Here is a 19,759-nt window from a genome sequence, read left to right as displayed (position 1 = left end):
GCTCGGGCCAAGCCTTCGCGGAGCTTCAGCTAGAGAGAGCCGCCCCGCGGTTGGGCCAGACCCTCTCCCCCCCCCCCTCGCTTCCCTTTTGGAGGAGGAGGAGGAGGAGGAGGAGGAGAAACGCCTCAGACTCCTCACGACGAGGAGAAGATGGAGGGGGAATCACCTCCTTGTCTTCACCACTCTTAAGTGTTCCTCTCCCTCTCTTTCCCAACAAAAACAACAACAGACTCCATTTTCTTCCCTCATCTTCTCATTCGCCCTCAGTCGCCTGTGTCTTTCCCAGAGAACTGTACTTGAGCCTTCCTCATGGTTGTGGCCTCCCTCAAGTCACTAGTTATGGGAACTGAGGGATCTCATGTGAAGGAAGGCCTCCAGAACAGGTGCAGAGTTCCATCAACTGACGCTTTGTAAAGAATCCAACTGACTAAATTTAACCGGGCAACTTGGGCCCTCCCTCCAGCTGTTTTGGACTTTCACCATTCCCAACAGCCTCAGGCCCTTTCCCCCCCTCAGCCGCTTAAACTTAAGGAAGGGGTCAACCAGCCAAGGCCCATCCTCTGTTTGGATATCAGCCAACATGCCAACACTTTAAATCAGGAAGTAGTTTTGTAAGATCATATTTGCAGGAACATCTCAGCAAGCAAGAGTCCAAAAGTGTCAGCCAAAAACCCGGAACCTCAAGCCATGGCTGATACCAAATGAGAGACTCCCCCCTGGGCACACAGAAAACTGGGCGACTTGGACTACCTGCGTGACCACATTTCTGTGTATGAACCCACACGATCTCTTCATTCATCTGGAGAGGCCTTCCTTGCGCTCCCACATCTATCGCAGGCGCGACGTGGGGACAAGGGAGAGGGCTTTCTCAGTGGTGGCCCCTCGACTCTGGAATTCACTTCCCAAGGACATCAGGCATGCCCCAACTCTGGCAGTCTTTAGGAGGAGCCTGAAAACGTGGTTGTTCCAGTGTGCCTTCCCAGAATAATGAATTCTCAGCATTGTGCCCTCCAAATGCACTTTACATTGATTTAGGATTGTTGTACGCTCCCACTAACGCCCCATCTCTCCTACCTTATTCATGCCTAGCATTATTTTTAACTTTAATTACATTTGGCCCAGCCATACATTGTAATTGTGTGTTGTATTATTGTCATTGTATATTGCTTTTTTGTTATGAGTTTTATTTAATCTGTTTTACTGTTGTTGTTATTGCTTATATTGATGTATTGTGGGCTCGGCCTCATGTAAGCCGCATCAAGTCCCTTGGGGAGATGGTAGCGGGGTATAAATAAAGTTTAATAATAATAATAATAATAATAATAATAATAATAAAAGGCGCTGAACAGACTGCGCTCTGGCACCACGAGATGCAGAGCCAATCTTAAGAAATGGGGCCACAATGTGGACTCCACAACATGAGGGTGTGGAGAAGAACAAACCACAGACCACCTACCACAATGCAGCTTGAGCCCTGTCATATGCACAATGGAGGACCTTCTTATAGCAACACCACAGGCACTCCCAAGTGGCCAGCTACTGGTCAAAGAACATTTAGTATAATGCTAAGTTTTTAACTTTGTGGCTTTAAATACATTACGACTGTACCCTCAGTTCGCTTCTGATACAATATAAATAATATAAATAAAGATTATTATTAATATTATTTGATACATAACAAGATTAGTACACAGAAAACAAGATCACTGTGCTATCTTTTGTATTTTATCACATGTTGGACACTTCCCAAGTGTCTAGGACTATGTGATGTATTGGCGACTAATATGTGCAGATCCAAGAAGGGGTGGCCTTTTGTAGTTGACAGATGGTAATTTTGTCAGTGCCGTTTGTTTTTAAGTGCAGGCCAAGGTCTTTGTTGTTGTTGTTGTTGTTGTTATTTTATTACCACACAGCAAACAAGATCACTATGCTGGCTTTTGTATTGGATCACACTTTGGACACTTTCCAAGCGTCTAGGACTATGTGATGTATCGGTTAGTAATCCGTGCTTATCCAAGTAGGGTGGCTTTTTGCAGCTGACAGATGATAATTTTGTCAGCGCCTATTGTTTTTAAGTGCAGGCCAAGATCTTTAGGCACTGCACCCCAGTGTGCCAATCACCACTGGGACCACCTTTACTGGCTTGTGCCAGAGTCTTTGCAGTTTGATCTTTATATCCTCACATTATTATTATTATTATTCTTTTACTGACACAAAAACACAGTATGACACAGCAAACGAAATATATATGCTGGATTTCGTATCACAAAATCACAAGTCAAACACTTCCCAAGCGCCTAGGACTGTGTGATGTATTTTTGAATGATGCGCGCAGATTCAAGTAAGGTGGCTGATTGCATTTTATGGTTTGTCCATTTGGCATCTCTATGCCCTCATTGTGAGTAATTTTCCCTTTCTTTAATGCCATTGTGGCACATTTGTCTAGGCCAAACTCCATACTGATGTCAGTGTTGAAGATTCTGACTGTGTTGGTCAATGACTTGATTTCAGTTTTTGATTTTCCGTAAAGCTTTAGATCAGTGGTTCTCAACCTGTGGGTCCCCAGGTGTTTTGGCCTACAACTCTCAGAAATCCCAGGCAATTTACCAGCTGTTAGGATTTCTGAAGGCCAAAACATCTGGGGACCCACAGGTTGAAAACCACTGATTTAGATCATCCATGTACAGCAAGTGAGAGATTTTTGGTGAATTTCTTGCTGTTTGGTAGCCTATGTTTGTTTTCTGTAGAATTACTGACAGTGGGATAATTGCAATGATGAACAGCAGTGGTGACAGTGAGTAACCTTGGAAAATTCCTCTCTTGATGTTAATAGTTCCATAGCTTTCGCTGCCCACAAACAACTCCATTTTCCATTGTTTCATTGCATTTTCAGTGAACTTTCTAATATTTTCACAAACCCCGATGACATCTAGAAATTTGATAATCCAACAATGTGTCAGTGAGTCAAATGCTTTTTTGTAATCAATCCAAGTTGTATAGTAATTATTATTATTATTATTATTATTACTTTACTTAGGCGATCCCTCATATCTGAGGATGATGGTCCTCCAAGTTCGGTGTCCTGGTGGTGGGTTCGTAGGTGACTGGAGCCCTATTCTTGATCTGCATCTTCTTCCACAGTGACGGCATTGGTTTCCAGGTTGAAGGTGGTCTCGGATGGGCCTTCCTCTTGGCACATTTTCTCACCCTCCATTCGTGCCTCTTCAAATTCTGCAGCACTGCAGGTCACAGCTGACCTCCAGCTGAAGCGCTCAAGGGCCAGGGCTTCCCAGTTCTCAGTGTCTATGCCAGAGTTTTTGAGGTTGGCTTTGAGCCCATCTTTTATTTATTTATTTATTTATTTACAGTTCTTATATTCCGCCCTTCTCACCCCGCAGGGGACTCAGGGCGGATTACAGTCAACACATATATGGCAAACATTCAATGCCAGTTTGACAAACAACATTTAACACACAAATACACCAAGGCTATTTAACTTTTTTCTGGCCGCCAGGGGAGCTGCTGCTTTTCATCGTCCATCAACAACACCGATGAAGTTCTTCCGCATTCCACATTCCCCGGAGTCTTCTTTCTTTATGGCCTCATAAATTAGTTAAATTTAGCCTCCCACACAAGGTGGTCCCTTATTTTCCTACTTGACAGATGCAACTGTCTTTCGGGTTGCAAAGGTCGACAATGGGCTACACAATGGCTGGACACCCACTCCAGCCCGGGCTGGCTTCGAACTCATGACCTTTTGGTCAGAGTGATCTTAATGCAGCTGACACTCAGCCAGCTGCGCCACAATCCCGGTGCTTTAAATCTCTTTTCCTGTCCACCAACGTTCCGTTTCCCGTTCTTGAGTTCGGAGTAGAGCAACAGCTTTGGGAGATGGTGGTCGGGCATTCGGACAACATGGCTGGTCCAGTGGAGTTGATGGCGGAGGACCATTGCTTCAATGCTGTTGGTCTTTGCTTCTTCCAGCACGCTGACATTTGTCCGCCTGTCTTCTCAAGAGATTTGCAGGATTTTCCGGAGGCAGTGCTGATCGTTCCAGGAGTTGCATGTGACGTCTGTAGACAGTCCACGTTTCACAGGCATATAGCAGAGTTGGGAGGACAATAGCTTTATAGACAAGCACCTTGGTATCCCTACGGATGTCCCGGTCCTCAAACACTCTCTGCTTAATTCGGAAAAATGCTGCACTCGCAGAGCTCAGGCAGTGTTGTATTTCGGTGTCAGTGTTGATTTTGGTAGAGAGGTGGCTGCCAAGGTAGCGGAAATGATCTAATGTTACACCATTAAGCTGTATCGCTGGCATTGGAGAGGGGTTGGCTGGTGTCTGCTGGAACAGGACTTTGGTTTTCTTGATGTTCAATGACAGGTCGAGCTTCTTGTATGCTTCTGCGGAGGTGTTCAGAGTGGCTTGTAGATCTTCTGAATGCGCACAGACAACGTTGTCATCAGCATACTGGGGGGGGGGGTCACCAAATACAACTCCCTATATTCCACAGCATTGAGCTATGATAATGCTGACGCCTTTCCACCGCTAGAAGGCGCTCAGGCTAGTTCAGGCGAGCCTGCGCCTCGGGGCCAGCAGGGGTCGCTGTGCTCGAGGGCCGCGCCTGGGCGAAGGAAGGAGGGAGGGAGGGAGAGAAGGCCTGGGCGCGCGCTGGCGCGGTGGGCGCGCGGTGGGGCCTGTGCCGGCAGAGGGCGCTGCGGGGCTGCTGCTCCTTCGGCCGAAGAGGCGTCCAGAGACGAAGGCGGCGCGGCCCAGGCCGGCGGCGGCGCTGCTGCTGCGAAAATGGCGGTGCGGAAGAAGGACGGCGGCCCCAACGTCAAGTACTACGAGGCCTCCGACACTGTCAGCCAGTTCGACAGCGCGCGGGTCTGGCTGGGCAAGAACTACAAGAAGGTAGGCCCGGGCCTGGGCCTGCCGGACTGCCATCGGAGAGGCCTTTCGGGGCTTCTCCGCCCCGGATCACGGCCGGCCTGCTAGCAGAATGGGAAGAGAGAGGGACTGGAGATCTTAAGGAAAGGGGGAAGAGGAAGGGAGGGAGGTGATGGGCATCGGAGGGGCACCGGGCCCCCTCCCCACCCTGCCTTCCATGGGGACGGAGGGAGAGAGGGAGGGAAGGAGGGGATCCTTAAAACTGCACGTCTTACATCAAAGTCTCTCCCTTGGCCCCACGAGCAGCACCTCCATTTATTATTCCTACTCCCTTTCCATCAGGAATCAGCCCTCTTTGGATCACCAGCACCTCCTAGAAAACAGATCCCCCCTTTTTTCTTGAGAAATGGCCATAATCTCAATTGCAGGGTGGCAGGCACGTTTCTTTGACATCTTCGCGCCTGGTGCCCTATTGTCCTTTGCCCCAAGATCAAGCCCTTCTTATTCTCCCATTCATTAGTTCCCACCCTTCTCTACAGATCCCTTCAGGACCTGACACGGAAACTTTCATTCATTGAGGCGTTTACTTGACCTTGCATTTTTTGTTTTTGATTTTAGTGCAGGGTGGGTCAAAAGTCACAAAGAGGTCCTGCATCCTGTACGTGATGCAGGGGTATTGGATTGCCATTTATGAGATTGGATTTTTCACACGTCATGTACATTTATTTATGAGATTCCATTTATGAGATTGAATTTTTCTTGTGTAATGTATATATAAATTAAATATATGCACACAGCGGGTTAAACTGCTGAACTTGCTGACCGAAAGGTCGGTGGTTTGAATCCAGAGAGTGGAGTAAGCTCCTGCTGTTAGCCCCAGCTTCTGCCAACCTAGCATTTCAAAAGCATGCAAATGTGAGTAGATCTGTAGATACCCCTTCAGTGGGAAGGTAATGGCGCTTCATGCAGTCATGCTGGCCACATGGCATTGAAGGTGTCTATGGACAACACTGACTCTTCAGCTTACAAATAGAGATAAGCACCACCCCATAGAGTTGGACACGACTAGACTTAATGCCAAGGGGAAATGTTTACCTTTACCTATCATCATATATGTTATTGTATATTAAAAACAAAACATAAAGGAGCAATAAAGTATTGAAACCCTTTCATGACTTTTGGCCCACCCAGTACCTTCAAATTGCTTTTCGTTCTCCTGGAGCAGCCTCAGTCCCTTTCCTTCCTGCTGGAGATGTGCTCTTTGGCAAGCAGAAAACTTAGCAGTTTTGCAATTTTGAAATGGGATGTGCTGGTTTATTCCCTTATGAGAGATGTTTCAATAACCTCTTTTGGGCATCCAACCTTGCTTTCATTTATTTGTTCTAATGTCAACAGAAATCAGAAATGCATTGTGTATTACAGTTTACAAATGGGGTTGTATTGGAAATGTGTCTGCTGTTTTCTGCCAACAAGTGTCATTGGATGTTGAATCAATGTATTTCTCAATCTCCCTTGTGTCGGCAAGTCTGCTGACCAAAAGGTCAGCAGTTCAAGTCTGGGGAGCAGGATGAGCTCCATCTGTCAGCCCCAGCTTCCCATGCAGGGACATGAGAGAAGCCTCCTACAGGATGGTAAAACATCCGGGCATCTCCGGGCAACATCCTTGCAGATGGCCAATTCTCTCACACCAGAAGCGACTTGCAGTTTCTCAAGTCACTCCTGACACGAAAAAAAAATCTCTGTAATTTGTTAAGAGGAGCCAAAGGCCCAGAAGCTGATGTGAAAGCTGTTTTTAATTCCCCCTATAGACATGCACTTCTCCATAGAGGAGATGGGGACTTGGGTGGCTAGGTTCTGTGTTATGGGGCCCACACAGCCTTTTCAGTTGCTGTCACACGAAGAAGCATGGTCCAGCAAGTTTCCTCTCTTAAATGCTTTGCACTTTGACAGCTGCTTCCGTTCCACATGCTGCTGCCCAGGACTTGATTCCCAGGCTCTTACCTTTGACCTTTCAAGTGAGAGAGAGAGAGAGAGAGAGAGCGCATGCCTCAGTCCCCAGACAATTCATTGTGTTTGGAATGACAGCTTCTGACCCCATGCTCACCACTTCCCTGCTAGCAAGTTTGAATCTCTTGTCAACTGCCCTAGTTATTTGCACCAAAACTCAAGGCTGAATCTGCACTACTACATAATACAGTTTGAAATGCATTGCGTGGTTAGTGTAGACCCATACAGTGCAGTTTGAACTGCATTGATCTGCATTATATGGGTCTGTATTGACCATATCATGCAGTTAAAACTGTATTATGTAGTAGTGTAGATCTAGCTCAAGATGGAGTCCCTTTGTAGACCCTGTGCTATTACAGCGAGCAACTTTTCCTGTTTTGATGGTGTTTCCAGACAAATTAAAAAGGAAGTTTAAATGAGGGCTATTTAGGGTAGTGGGTTTCTTTCCATGGTTGCTCCTCCCCATGCTTGAGTTAAGGAGCCCTGTTCTGGCAAGACTGCTGACTGAAAGGTCAGCGGTTTGAATCTGAGGAGCGGGGCGAGCTCCCATCTGTCAGCACCAGCTTCCCATGGGAGTCATGAGAGAAGCCTCCCACAGGATGGTAAAACATATGCACTTATCATAGGCAACATCCTTGCAGACGGCCAGTTCTCTCACACCCGAAGCGACTTGCAGTTTCTCAAGTAGCTCCTGATACTAATAAAAAACTCTTCCATTATTGTTATGGACACAAGTGGGACCCATTTACTAGTTATGCATGAAAAAAATAAACCTCTCTAAGAAAGATGATGGTCTATGTTGATTATAATGCTATACAGTATTGATACGTACTGCTATAAATATTGCTATGAGCTGATAAAGAAATATGCTTTAAAAACAATACTTCTTAATTGGTTGCTGTGTGTTGAACCATTATATGTGAATAAAACATTTTGGAGTACAGCACAACTTTCTTTTGGATGGGATTGTATTGTTGATCTTGAATGTGGCTGGCTTTGGCTAATAATCTCATTCACTCCCCCCAAAGCTGAAATTGTGTCCATGCCATTTAATAAGAAAGGAGGGATGGGAAGATCTTAATCTCCCATCCACCCAGCATTGCTCCAATAAGCATGCAGATGATATAGACTAGAAATAGTAGGGCAGCAGAAAAAGCAAAATATGAAAGCAACAGGATTGTGGTGAAGTGCTTGCACCATCTGTTATCTTCATATGCAACCATTTATATTTGTGTAATTACTTATCTCTTACCTTGGTGAGTTTTGAGTCCTGAGACTCCAAAGTAATTTTTGGGGCAGAAGGAACACAATTTTTAGGCTCAGAATGTTCAAAGAATAATATTTGAATTATGTCAAATTATTTACAATTCTATCATTGAAATGAAAATAAAAGCTTTACTCCTGCATCATTTTTTCTCATAGTAGTATTATATAATTATTTAAGAATGCTGAAATGTCCCGATTTATGTGCCACCATACCGGACATTAGTTTCTAAGAGAGCTGGAGCAGATCTAGAGCTGGAAGTCCATATTTAAAACCACTGGAGGCTGAAACCAGCTGTGTCCAACAATTATAGCACTTGTACTCTGGGCTGAAGTTAAGTTATTATTTCCCCTCCTGCCCTCAGTAAGTGTGTTTCAGATTGAAGCCTTAGAGTACTTAATACATATAAATGTTAGAAGGAAAGGAAAATGATTCCTGCTTTGTAACAGGCTCTCTCTACATTTAATTCTAACCTAGAAATAGCCTTTTTATGTGTGCTGTATGTTTTTTCTCCTTCCCTTTCATATTTCCCTACCCAAAATACAAAGGAAAAAGCAGTGGTAGCAGGTCTAGTGTCATCCTCTTTAGGTCATAATATAATCTAGTCATTAAATGTAATTGTCAACACTGAGAATTTTGAGAACTATATTCTAAAAAAGAAACTTTCCCAAGATTCAGCTTTGGGAAAGACTGTTGACCAAGAATCTGGAGAACAAGCTGCATGAGGAGTGGCTTAAAGAGCTGGACATGTTTTGCCTGCCGAAGAGAAGGCTGAGAGTAGACATGATGAGGGCCATATATAAATATGTGAGGGGGAGTCATAGGGAGGAAGGAGCAAGCTTGTTTTCTGCTGCCCTGGAAACTAGGATATGGAACAATGTCTTCAAACTACAGGAAAGGAGATTCCACCTGAACATTAGGAAGAACTTCGTGACTGTGAGAACTGTTCAGCAGTGGAACTCTCTGCCCCAGAGTGTGGTGGAGGCTCCTTCTTTGAAGGCTTTTAAACAGAGGCTGGATGACCATCTGTCGGGTGTGCTTTGAATGTGATTTTCCTTTTTCTTGGCATGGAGTTGAACTGAATGGCTAATGAGGTCTCTTCCAACGCTATGGTTCTATGATTCTATATTCTGATCTTGAACTATAGTTGATGATGAGGCGCTGTACATGTTGCCTGCCTGTGGCACATACATGTTTCCCTGTCTTGTAAGTGAGTACTTGTTCAGGGGCTTTAGGTAGGATTCCTTTAAAGCCTGAAACCTTATTCCCACAGTACATCCAAGCAGAACCACCTACCAATAAGTCATTGTCCAGCCTAGTGGTGCAGCTACTACAGTTCCAAGAGGAAGTTTTTGGAAAGCACGTCAGCAATGCACCGCTCACAAAATTACCGGTGAGTGCTTCAGTCTTTTTAATCTCTGTGTGGTAGAGGAAGAAAAGCATCTTTTACTGAGTCAATCATATCAGGAACTGGATTATGTTCTTAAACAGAGTAAAGGATCATCTAGCCCTTTCCTAGCAAGCCTGAGGAATGGCAGATTACGATCTTTGAAAGAAATCTCTATGGATCTTCTCCCTGGTCTTTATTTTTGTAAGAATGGGGTAGTAGGCTGTTGTCTGGACTTTGGCAATACTTACAATAGCTATCAGTATTATCCAAAGTTAAAAATAACCTTCTAGCATTCAGAAAATGAATACATGGATGGGTGGCCTTTCTAGCTGATGTTAGAGTTCAATACACGTGGGGGAAAATTATATGAGGAAATACTTAAAAGAAAACATGACACTCCATTATGCTGTCCAGAATCTAGCAGCTCAACATACTACTATCTGTATAATGTATGTACAGCTCTGAGCCCCTGTAACTGTAGGTAATGAAGGTTTGAACATACAAAGCACACATTTTGTTGGAGCTTTGTGGGATTACATGGTACCTGCTCCTCTTGCACCTTCTAGTAGGGTCTGGTTTCAGAATTCTGGGCCAGTAGTTCATTGTTCCAATCCAGCAGGATACCTATAATGTTTTTAGGGTGGGAATTATTATTTAACACCATCTGAGATTGTTCTCATTCCCCTCCCTTTTGCTTCTCACCCTCTTTCAAAGCTTTGAGATTAACTGTTTCTGTTGTAATAAAAGTAGACCATTCTAATGCAACACAACTTTCCCAAGGGCCAACATTTACACCAGAGGAGAAGCGGGTGGCCTATAGGTCAGATTTAACCTCCATTGTGCGTGGATATCGCTCATATCCTCCATTGTTTCTCTCTTCCATGCATGGAGCATTTGGGCTTAGCGAGAAAAGTTTCATTTGTGCAAATGGAAACTTTTTTCATGCTATTTGCAAGTAGGACTTTTCAGGATACAGGAAATGGAACTTCCCTTTCCCTCTGTCTTGCATTTCTTCTAAAACAGTGTTTCTCAACTTTTCTAATCCCACGACCCTTTAATACAGTTCCTCATGTTGTGGTGACCCTCAACTACAAAATTATTTTTGTTGCTACTTCATAACTGTAATTTTGCTACTATTACGAATCGTAATGTAAATATCTGATATGCAGGATGTATTTTCATTCACTGGACTAAATTTGGCACAAATACCTGATGTGCCTAAATTTTAATATTGGTGGGGTTGGCGGGGGGGGGGGGATTGATTGATTTTGTCATTTGGGAGTTGCTGGGATTTATAGTTAACCTACAATCAAAGAGCATTCTGAACTCCACTAGTGATGGAATTGAACCAGACTTGGCACACAGATCTCCCATGAGCAACAGAAAATACTGGAAGGGTTTGGTGGGCACTCACCTTGAGTTTTGGAGTTATTTATTTATCGAGTCATCAGCAACCAGTCATTTATATTACATTTCTAACAGAACAAAGCAAACAAACAGACAAGATACAAAAATACAGAATGCAAAATTTATGAGTTTGGTAGTTGATTAAATGTCCTTTGACCAGTATCTGGCCACTTGGAGTTCTTCTGGTGTTGCTGCAAGAAGGTCCTCCATGGTACATGTGGCAGGGCTCAAGTTGCATTGCAGCAGGTGGTCAGTGGTTTGCTCTTCTCCACACTCGCATGTTGTGGATTCCACTTTGTAGCCCCATTTCTGAAGGTTGGCTCTGCATCTCGTGGTGCCAGAATGCAGTCTGTTCAGCGCCTTCCAAGTCGCCCAGTCCTCTGTGTGCCCAGGGGGGTCTCTCATCTGGTATCAGCCATTGGTTGAGGTTCTGGGTTTGAGCCTGCCACTTTTGGACTCTCGCTTGCTGAGGTGTTCCAGCGAGTGTCTCTGTAGATCTTAGAAAACTATTTATAGATTTAAGTCGTTGACGTGCTGGCTGATACCCAAACAGGGGATGAGCTGGAGATGTCTCTGCCTTGGTCCTTTCACTATTGGCTGCTACTTCCCAGCGGATGTCAGGTGGAGTTGTGGTTCATCTACATCCAGAGAGCACTGTGGACTCAAACAATGATGGATTTTGACCAGACTTGGCACAAATACTCAATATGCCCAAATGCGAACACTAGTGGAGTTTGGGAAAATAGATCTTGACCTTTGGGAGTTGTAGTTGCTAGGATTTATAGTTCACCTACAGTCAAAGAGCATTCTGATCCCCATCAATGATAGAATTGGGCCAAACTTCACACACAGAACCCCCATGACCAGCAGAAAATACTATGTTTTCTGATGGCCTTTGGCGACCCCTTTGACACCCCCTCATGACCCCCCCACAGGAGTCCCAGCCCCCAGGTTGAGAAACGCTGTCTTAAAACGCCCTATCTGTTCTTCTAGGAAATTAAACTTAGAGGAAAAAACAGTTCAATTTGTGCAAGTGGAAACTTTTTTGTAAGTCTGTTTGTTCTGCAGGGCCAAAGAAATGGGGATTTGAAGTGAAAAATGGAGAGGAGAAAATGCAAGAAAATTTATGGATGTGTGTCAGAGGGAAGGAAGGCATTACAGTATAGAATGCAGTGAGGGTATAATTCTTAACTCCTTAAGTACCAGTTCGTAGCTTCTAGGCAGTAGGGATAATTTAGTTCTCAAATGTTGGGTTCTGTTTTTCAGTTTCTTTTTAAAACAGTTTTGCTTTTATTACTTTGTCAATCATCAAATAATACAGCTCTGTTCAAGTAGCTTTCCTAGGCTTTACAATCTCCCTCTTGCTTTGAAAATGCTGATCTTTTTTGAGCCACATATTTATCCTTCATAGTTAGCATCAGACCCATTTTCAAAGGTACTCCGAATTATGTTTTGCTCCCTACTGGGTAATTCATGAGGTTTTCTGTTAAACAGAAACATATGATCTAACCTGGCTTCCTTTGCCTCTTATAGATAAAATGCTTCTTGGATTTCAAAGCTGGTGGTGCCCTGTGTCACATCCTTGCAGCAGCATATAAATTCAAGAGTGACCAAGGATGGTAAGCCCTCTTTTTTTCTCACCACATCCCATGGTAGGTCAGGGAGCTTTGTTATGTATACCTACAGGGCTACATTTGTTGGTTTTGTACAAAAATGAATAAGTGCATTATTAGTTTTTTTTTTTCAAGCAAAGGACTTCCAAATATTGAAAGTTAGGTGTTGAGGGAATTGCTAATACTAGTTTATCTCCCACTCCCACCCTTTCAATTTGCCATAGGGAAGGGGTATATAATACTGTATTGTGCATTTTAATCAAACTTGTTACTTTATTCTGTTAATAAACCTTAATGAATATACATTCCTCCCTCTAGTGGCTAATAATATATAGACATCCACTTTCACCATTTCAAGAGCAGTAGATGTATTAAACTTGTTGCAGTGTTTTAGGGCTGTGGTGTCGAAGGCTTTCATGGCCATAATCACTGGGTTGCTGTAAGTTTTTTGGGCTGTATGGCCATGTTCCTGAAGCATTATCTCCTGACATTCTCTCCTGACCTCACAACCTCTGAGAATGCCTGCCATAGATGCAAGCGAAACATCAGGAGAGAATGCTTCAAGAACATGGCCATACAGCCTGAAAAAGTTACAGCAATCCTGTTTTAGAGCTCTTTAAAAACCCAACAAATGCATTGTGTTGTAAGATTTTAGATAGTAATCTATGAAATATATTTATATAATATATTTGGTGCGCTTCGATCTTTTCCTGTTTCTAATATATAAACTTGAGTTGAGTTTGTAAATCAGTGAAAGTGGTGCTGCGACAGTGTCATTGCATATTTTATGCTGAACGTTGCTGTGTTAAATATATAAAGCAGTAAGCCTGGAGGTGATGCCATGAGTGTGGAGTGAAGCCTTATATACATGGATCTTCCAGTTAGGGTGCATAGTACTAAGTGCCACTCTGTGATTTTATTTGCTTTTCTCATTTTCTGGTATTACACTCTGTGGCAATCCGCTCATTTATAAAGTAGACTATTTGTGAGGTGTGGATTTTCACTTTTACGAAGTTTTTATGTTATTTTCTTTCAATAAGGCGGCGTTTCGATTTCCAGAATCCATCACGGATGGACCGCAATGTGGAGATGTTCATGACAATTGAAAAATCTCTGGTGCAGGTAAGCTGACTTGGTTTTCTTTCTTTACCTACTGTTTAGAATCAGTTCCTTCTCCTCATTTGTGTCATTTATTCCTTTTTCCAGAACAATTGCCTCTCCAGGCCTAACATCTATTTGCACCAAGATATTGACCCTAAATTGCAGGCCAAGCTGAAAGACATCATCAAACGACACCAGGTGAGTGAGACTGTAGAATAGTGAAGTGTGCATAGGTGGAGATGTCTGAACTTGCAGCAGACTTGTTGGCTTTGAGATCCAAAATATATAAGTGAATACTGATGTGTTTTCTAACATAACCTACTTCTCTTTTGAGAAAGAGCTTGCACTTCAATAACTTTCCATGGAGGGAAGAGGGCCCCAAGAATCCTCCTTTCCATAATTCTTCTTAAAATAAAATTAAACACAAAAAAACTAACTTGATTCACAGAAGTGGACATAATCATTCAGTAGCCTTCTTCTGCTGATTAGTCACTTAAAGGTCATTTAAATCTTTTCCCTATTTCTCTGTGAAATTAAAAGTTACACAGACAGGTAACTTCACAACAGCTTATTGAAGCTCTAATATTTGGAGCAGAGCAGGATGTTCTTTTAATAATAATAATAATAATAATAATGAGACATTTATTCTTTACACCATCAAAGATGAGCATTGTCAAACAATTCAACTTCAAATTTTTGAAAGCAAATGTTTACTGGTATTACAATTCTAAACAAAAGCTGTAAGATTAATATGAGTAACATAAAATATAATCTTATAAAGAAGCAATTAATAATAGAAAATACAGATAATAAACAGGTAAAGGTTATTTTCGTCGTTACTTAAGGCAAAGGAAATAAACATTGGATCCTGAGTTTCTTGTAAATTTGTTCCCAATATCAACAGCAAAAACATGAATAAAATTTGAATACAATATATTTTTCAACCTAAAATTTTGTTTTGTTCCTCATTTAGTTCCTCATTCAGAGCAGGATGTTCTTAATTACAAATATTTATTCTATATGAAGCATAAACATTGGTATAGTGAACCCCTAATTAAGAGCTTCCCAACTTGGGAGCATTTTGAGTCAAAAGCTGTTGCTCTGCCCGAGTTTTGCTTTGACATATGAGCAGTATTTTTAGTTAAGAGCTAGCTCCAGAGGGCATGCTCGTGCGAGAGTACAGGGCTTTAGGGCTTCAATGGAGCAGCCTCCATGCCTCATGTTCTTGTCCACTTTGGGAGATTGCTGTCTGCTTTGCTCTTGTCCGCTGTGAGGAACTATCATTAGTTTTTATTCCTGGTATGTCTGGCTTCATGAAGAAAGAAGGGGAGAGAACAAGACAGGGAGGGAGTCTGATATAAGGACAGTATGAAGAAAATGATGCTTCTGCTTCTTCACTTTGAGCTTCCTTGCCATAACTTTGTGCTTCTACCATTTTGTTCCATGTGAATGTGTATTTATACATTATTTGTTATTTATAGAGTACATTTTCTTATTTTTAAACATGTAACAAAAATGGGGGGGGGGGGCGTATTAATAGCACATCAATGCACTTCAGTGGGAAAATGCATTATATGGCAGTGTAGCTGCAACCACAGTTGTCTTCCATTCTTGTCACTTTTCTGCTACTGAGGCATACTCTCCTAGAAATCTGGTCCTAATTGGGTCTGAACCTTTTCAATCTCTTTTCAGGGAACAGTAACTGACGATAAGAATAATGCTTCCCATATTGTTTTCCCAGTTCCTGGTAGCCTGGAAGAAGGTGAGACTTCAGTATGTCTTTTGGGCAGGGAAACTGTGAAATTTTGATTTTTATCTTAACCTTGCATAGCAATTGGCTGTTGTTTGATAGATTATGTCTTGCATTTAGGCATGCTTCTGAACAGTAAAGAGAATGCATTACTGTTAGATTTTACTGTCCTCAGCAAACATGCCTATGATGTTGTTTCCAGATAGTGATGAAGCCAGTTATCATCAACAATAACAGTCTCTCAAGTCACTCCTGACATGGAAAAAACTCCCAAAAACAATAACAATCACAATTAGAGACAGAGGCTCAACAATATCATGGTGTTTTCCACTTTCCTAACTGCACGGTGAGGGATATGCCATCCAAACCTGCATTCACTGCCAGGCTTTCATGGCATGATTGAGGAAGAATCAGAAGGCAAGGCTTCATTCCTTCCTGTACCAGCAGGCCTTGCTGCCATCATTCATGGCTTCTGCCTCAACCTGGGTCTTACTGAAGGCCCCCGAGAGACTTTTGGTTGAGGAGGCTGCCTCTCACACAAAGAAAACTAAGGAGCCTACCCCTTCACCTAAGAAACTCCTGACACGAAGGAAGGCCTATGAAGCTGAAGAGGCTAGAAAGAAAATGTCCAGAAAATTGGTGAAGAAAGGCGAATCTCGAGTGTCTCAGGATGAACCACCAGTCCTAACTGCTGAACTACCAGGGGCCCAAAGGTGAACCCCTGATGTGTCTCACATCAACCCAGCTTCTGGAAGGAAGGCTTGTTCTGAGGATGAGGAGCTCACTCTTCCTGCAGTAGTCACTGAGGTGCAATCTACAATATCTCTGGTTGTTGTGGATGTGTCCCTGTCCCATCAGGTTGTGTACTGCCTCTCTGGACCTCTCTGTCAGAGCTGAAGCCCCTCCGATACCATTGCACCACTAATGGACAGGACAGCACAAGACCCAATTAGTAGCTCAATACCATGAAAGGAATGACCAGGACCCGACACCTCCCCCACAAGCATTATTGTATGCCTCTAGCAGATAATGACTTCCCTGCTAGGTCTGCCTACTCCTTTGATGGGAAGTTTGTGGATGAGGACTATGAGCCTTGTTTCCTTCCGTGATTGGAGACTGGTTCTTATGTGTTGTCAAGCTATTGCTTCCTAGACCACTTGCTGGAAATGAGGGTACTGATTGTTGATGCACCATCCCCTATGGACAATTTGAGATTGTTCAGGAATTGGGTCCTTTGAATGGCCACAGCCCTGGTTCAGCAGGTTAAACAGCCTACCTAAGTGGTGCATGACCCTCTGTGTAGAGATGCACAGAAGGCTGCCTGTCCTGCTATATACCTGCCCTTTTTGCCTTACTTACTGCGAGAAAGGTCCAAGCCCTCCTCTGTGCCACCTGCTTCAAGGAAGGTGGAGACTTCATTTCAAGTCAATGACTCAGAACTGTCTTGGCTTTCACACCATCCAAAACTCGATTATTATGGATGAGGCTCAGTCTTATTTAAGTTAACGTCTTTATCCCTCTGATCAGGAGGGCAAAAAGAGATTTTGCTTAACTCTTCTTATAGCAACTCATTGTAACAAAATATAATGTAGATGATATGAAGTGAAGCATTTCCAGAGTATATAGATGCTTAAAGACTACCATATATACTAACATATAAGTTAACCTCATATATAATTCCATGAAGAAGGGAAAGCTCCAATGTCATCTTGGGAACAGCCACCCATGGTCATCACTGCCATTTCCCAACACAGACATTGAGGAAGGCCAAAAGCAGTACCATAGCAGAGAGGGTAGAGGCAGATGATGCTTCTTTGAGATTCTCCCAGGATAGACTAAGCCCTTGAGTTTTGCCGCTCTGCTCAGAGATGGGGATGGTTCCTTTTTATATATATAGCAGTTAAGATACATTACTCTCAATGACCTGTAAATAAGACGGCCCTGGGGTTGTTGTTTTTAATTAATATTTGCCAAACAGTTCTAGACTCTTATCCCTAAGTTTCTTTTTTTCACTCTAGAAGAGTGGGTCCGCCCTATTATGAAGAGAGACAAGCAGGTCCTTTTGCACTGGGGCTACTACCCAGACAGGTAAGCTGCTTCTGACATTGGCATCGAACTTTCCTTCCCTTACTGTTCTCTTTCAGTTTATTTCCTCTCCTGCTATTCATTCTAGTTCTTATAAATGAAAATAAACCTTTAGAATTTGGACCTGATTTGAGTTTTACTATTCTTTCCCTTATTGGATGATGGAGGTCTAAGTTGCTTTTGAGTTGCTTGCTGTGCCTATAACTACAGTGTTATAACTGATGGCTTGGCTGCTTCCTCCTTTGCTTCATAGCTATGACACCTGGATCCCAGCAAGTGAAATTGAAGCCCCTGTGGAGGATGCGCCGACCCCAGAGAAGCCCCGTAAGGTAAAGGATTGCTTTCATTTGATGCTTATGTATAGATGGAGCTTGTTGAAGCTTCCTCCTAGGTAAAAGCTCGGGTGGTAGAAACTTTGAGAAGCAACTAATGTGCCTCTCTTATCAAGCGTGGCAGTTGTGAATTTGATTTATGTATCAATAAGCAAAGTTGGTAATTCATAACTCTCTTTAAGCATATGGTGAAGCTCCTGTATGAATAGTTTATGTTCTCTGAGCCTGAGGAGGCCTTTGGTTCTCTTCCTTGTAACCTCTGTTTATGTCTGGGAGGTAGGTCCTTTCTTTCGCAGTGTAAAATGCCCACTTGTGACCCTCTTTTCTCTTGATGCACAGGTTCATGCTAAGTGGATTCTGGACACAGATACTTTTAACGAGTGGATGAACGAAGAAGACTATGAAGTCAATGATGAGAAGAGTCCTGTCTCACGTAGGAAGAAAATATCTGCCAAAACTCTCACTGATGAGGTAGATACTCCATTCAGAGAAGTCTCTGGGTCTAGTTGGATGAAGGACAGTGGGCAAAGAAATCCATTCCTCTTCTGAAATATGAGCAGCTTATACATTGGGGGCTGCACAGAACACAGATTATGATTCATTATTGAACTATACGCCGATTTCCAGGAAACAATTGAACTCCTGCATTCATCTTCATTATAGTACCTGATGGTTACTGAAAGTCTTGCCTTGAATTGTGGCCTAGTTGGACTTTCATCAGATATCCATTAAGATGATTGCTGTTTTTGGAAAAAGGAGGAGGAGGAGGGTGGTAGTCAAGACTACATAATCCTGATTACTTATGCTTTAATGGCTACAAAGTTATATATACATTTCAAAATATCAGTGAGAATAGAGGGATTACATGAAAAAACACAATCTCCACAAAGCAATATTCATATTTTCCCCTTTAGATTACGAGTATAGAGAGATGGTATTTGTGGATTAGGATTTGAAGTCCCATATTCATAATCAAGTAGTCTTACAACCTGGTTTTGATAATACTGGTATATATGATTTAATCAGGGACAACTTTGCAGTTTGCCTTAGTTTTTTTTCTCATTTGAACAAGTATATAATAACAACGTCATCAACAATAACAATCATTATATAAAATACACATATTGAAACATATTTCTACCAAATACGTATATTAAAATACCCAAAATAATTATTAAAATATAGCAGATTCAAGACGTGAGTTTTAAATTCATGATTAAATCTGGCTAGGTAGGCTTGCTGGAAGAGATAGAGCTTTAGGTGTGTTTTAAATTCTAACAGCTCATTTAGCTGTTGGATCTCTTCCGGCAGGTCATTCCACAGTCTTGGGGCAGCCAATGAAAAGGTCCTCCAGGTGGCGGCCATCAATGTGGTTCTGGCAGGCTGGAGTAGCTGACCCTCAGAGAACAGATTGTATGGGAGAAGGCAGTCCTGTTAGGTAACCTGGATACAAACCATGTAGGGCTTTAAAGGTCAAAACCAACACACTGCACTTTGCCTGGAAACTAATTGGCAGCCAGCGGAGTGACTTTCATACATAGGTCGATTTCAAGAATTTTATGCAAAACAGGTGTTCTAACTAGACAGAGCAGCTCTGCATGATCAGAAGCCTTTATGCAGGATCTGTTGATGAGATGTACTATGTCAGACATTAGGTATGATGTTGAACTTCACCCCTTGCAACAATATAATAATAATAATAATAATAATAATAATAATAATAATAATAATATACTTTATATTCCGCTCTCTCTCCCCAAGGGGATGCAGGGTGGACTAAAAGTAAAACATCTCCTACATATAGAAAACAACCTGTCGGCAAGAAAGCTATGCTATATCTTTTCCATATCGTGCTTGTTTAGAAGATGCACAGCAAGTTTTAGCACACAATAAAACACTCAAATGATCTTGGTGGTATA

The 19,759-nt window shown here is 42.6% G+C and overlaps 1 protein-coding gene across 10 annotated transcripts in view; it reads left to right on the top strand.

The window, feature by feature from the left end:
• The first annotated feature begins 4,716 nt into the window (after positions 1 to 4,716).
• Positions 4,717 to 19,759, top strand: part of SMARCC2 (SWI/SNF related, matrix associated, actin dependent regulator of chromatin subfamily c member 2) — a 34,690-nt gene continuing 19,647 nt past the window's right edge. For 9 of the 10 annotated variants that reach the window (XM_067463901.1, XM_067463899.1, XM_067463900.1 and 6 more), the window contains exons 1-9: positions 4,726 to 4,915; positions 9,436 to 9,555; positions 12,493 to 12,578; positions 13,613 to 13,694; positions 13,779 to 13,871; positions 15,366 to 15,435; positions 17,442 to 17,511; positions 17,762 to 17,837; positions 18,180 to 18,311. In XM_067463901.1, the coding sequence (XP_067320002.1) occupies positions 4,805 to 4,915; positions 9,436 to 9,555; positions 12,493 to 12,578; positions 13,613 to 13,694; positions 13,779 to 13,871; positions 15,366 to 15,435; positions 17,442 to 17,511; positions 17,762 to 17,837; positions 18,180 to 18,311 (840 nt within the window). In that variant the 5' untranslated portion in view covers positions 4,726 to 4,804. Of the gene's footprint in view, positions 4,916 to 9,435; positions 9,556 to 12,492; positions 12,579 to 13,612; positions 13,695 to 13,778; positions 13,872 to 15,365; positions 15,436 to 17,441; positions 17,512 to 17,761; positions 17,838 to 18,179; positions 18,312 to 19,759 lie in introns of all 10 variants that reach the window. The other variant, XM_060764097.2, reaches the window with a different exon arrangement.

The sequence above is a fragment of the Anolis sagrei genome, chromosome 2, assembly GCF_037176765.1.
Source record: "Anolis sagrei isolate rAnoSag1 chromosome 2, rAnoSag1.mat, whole genome shotgun sequence".
Taxonomy (NCBI): Eukaryota; Metazoa; Chordata; class Lepidosauria; order Squamata; family Dactyloidae; genus Anolis; species Anolis sagrei.
The sequence above is the reverse complement of the archived record's forward strand: the minus strand, read 5'-3'. Positions and strand labels throughout refer to the sequence as shown.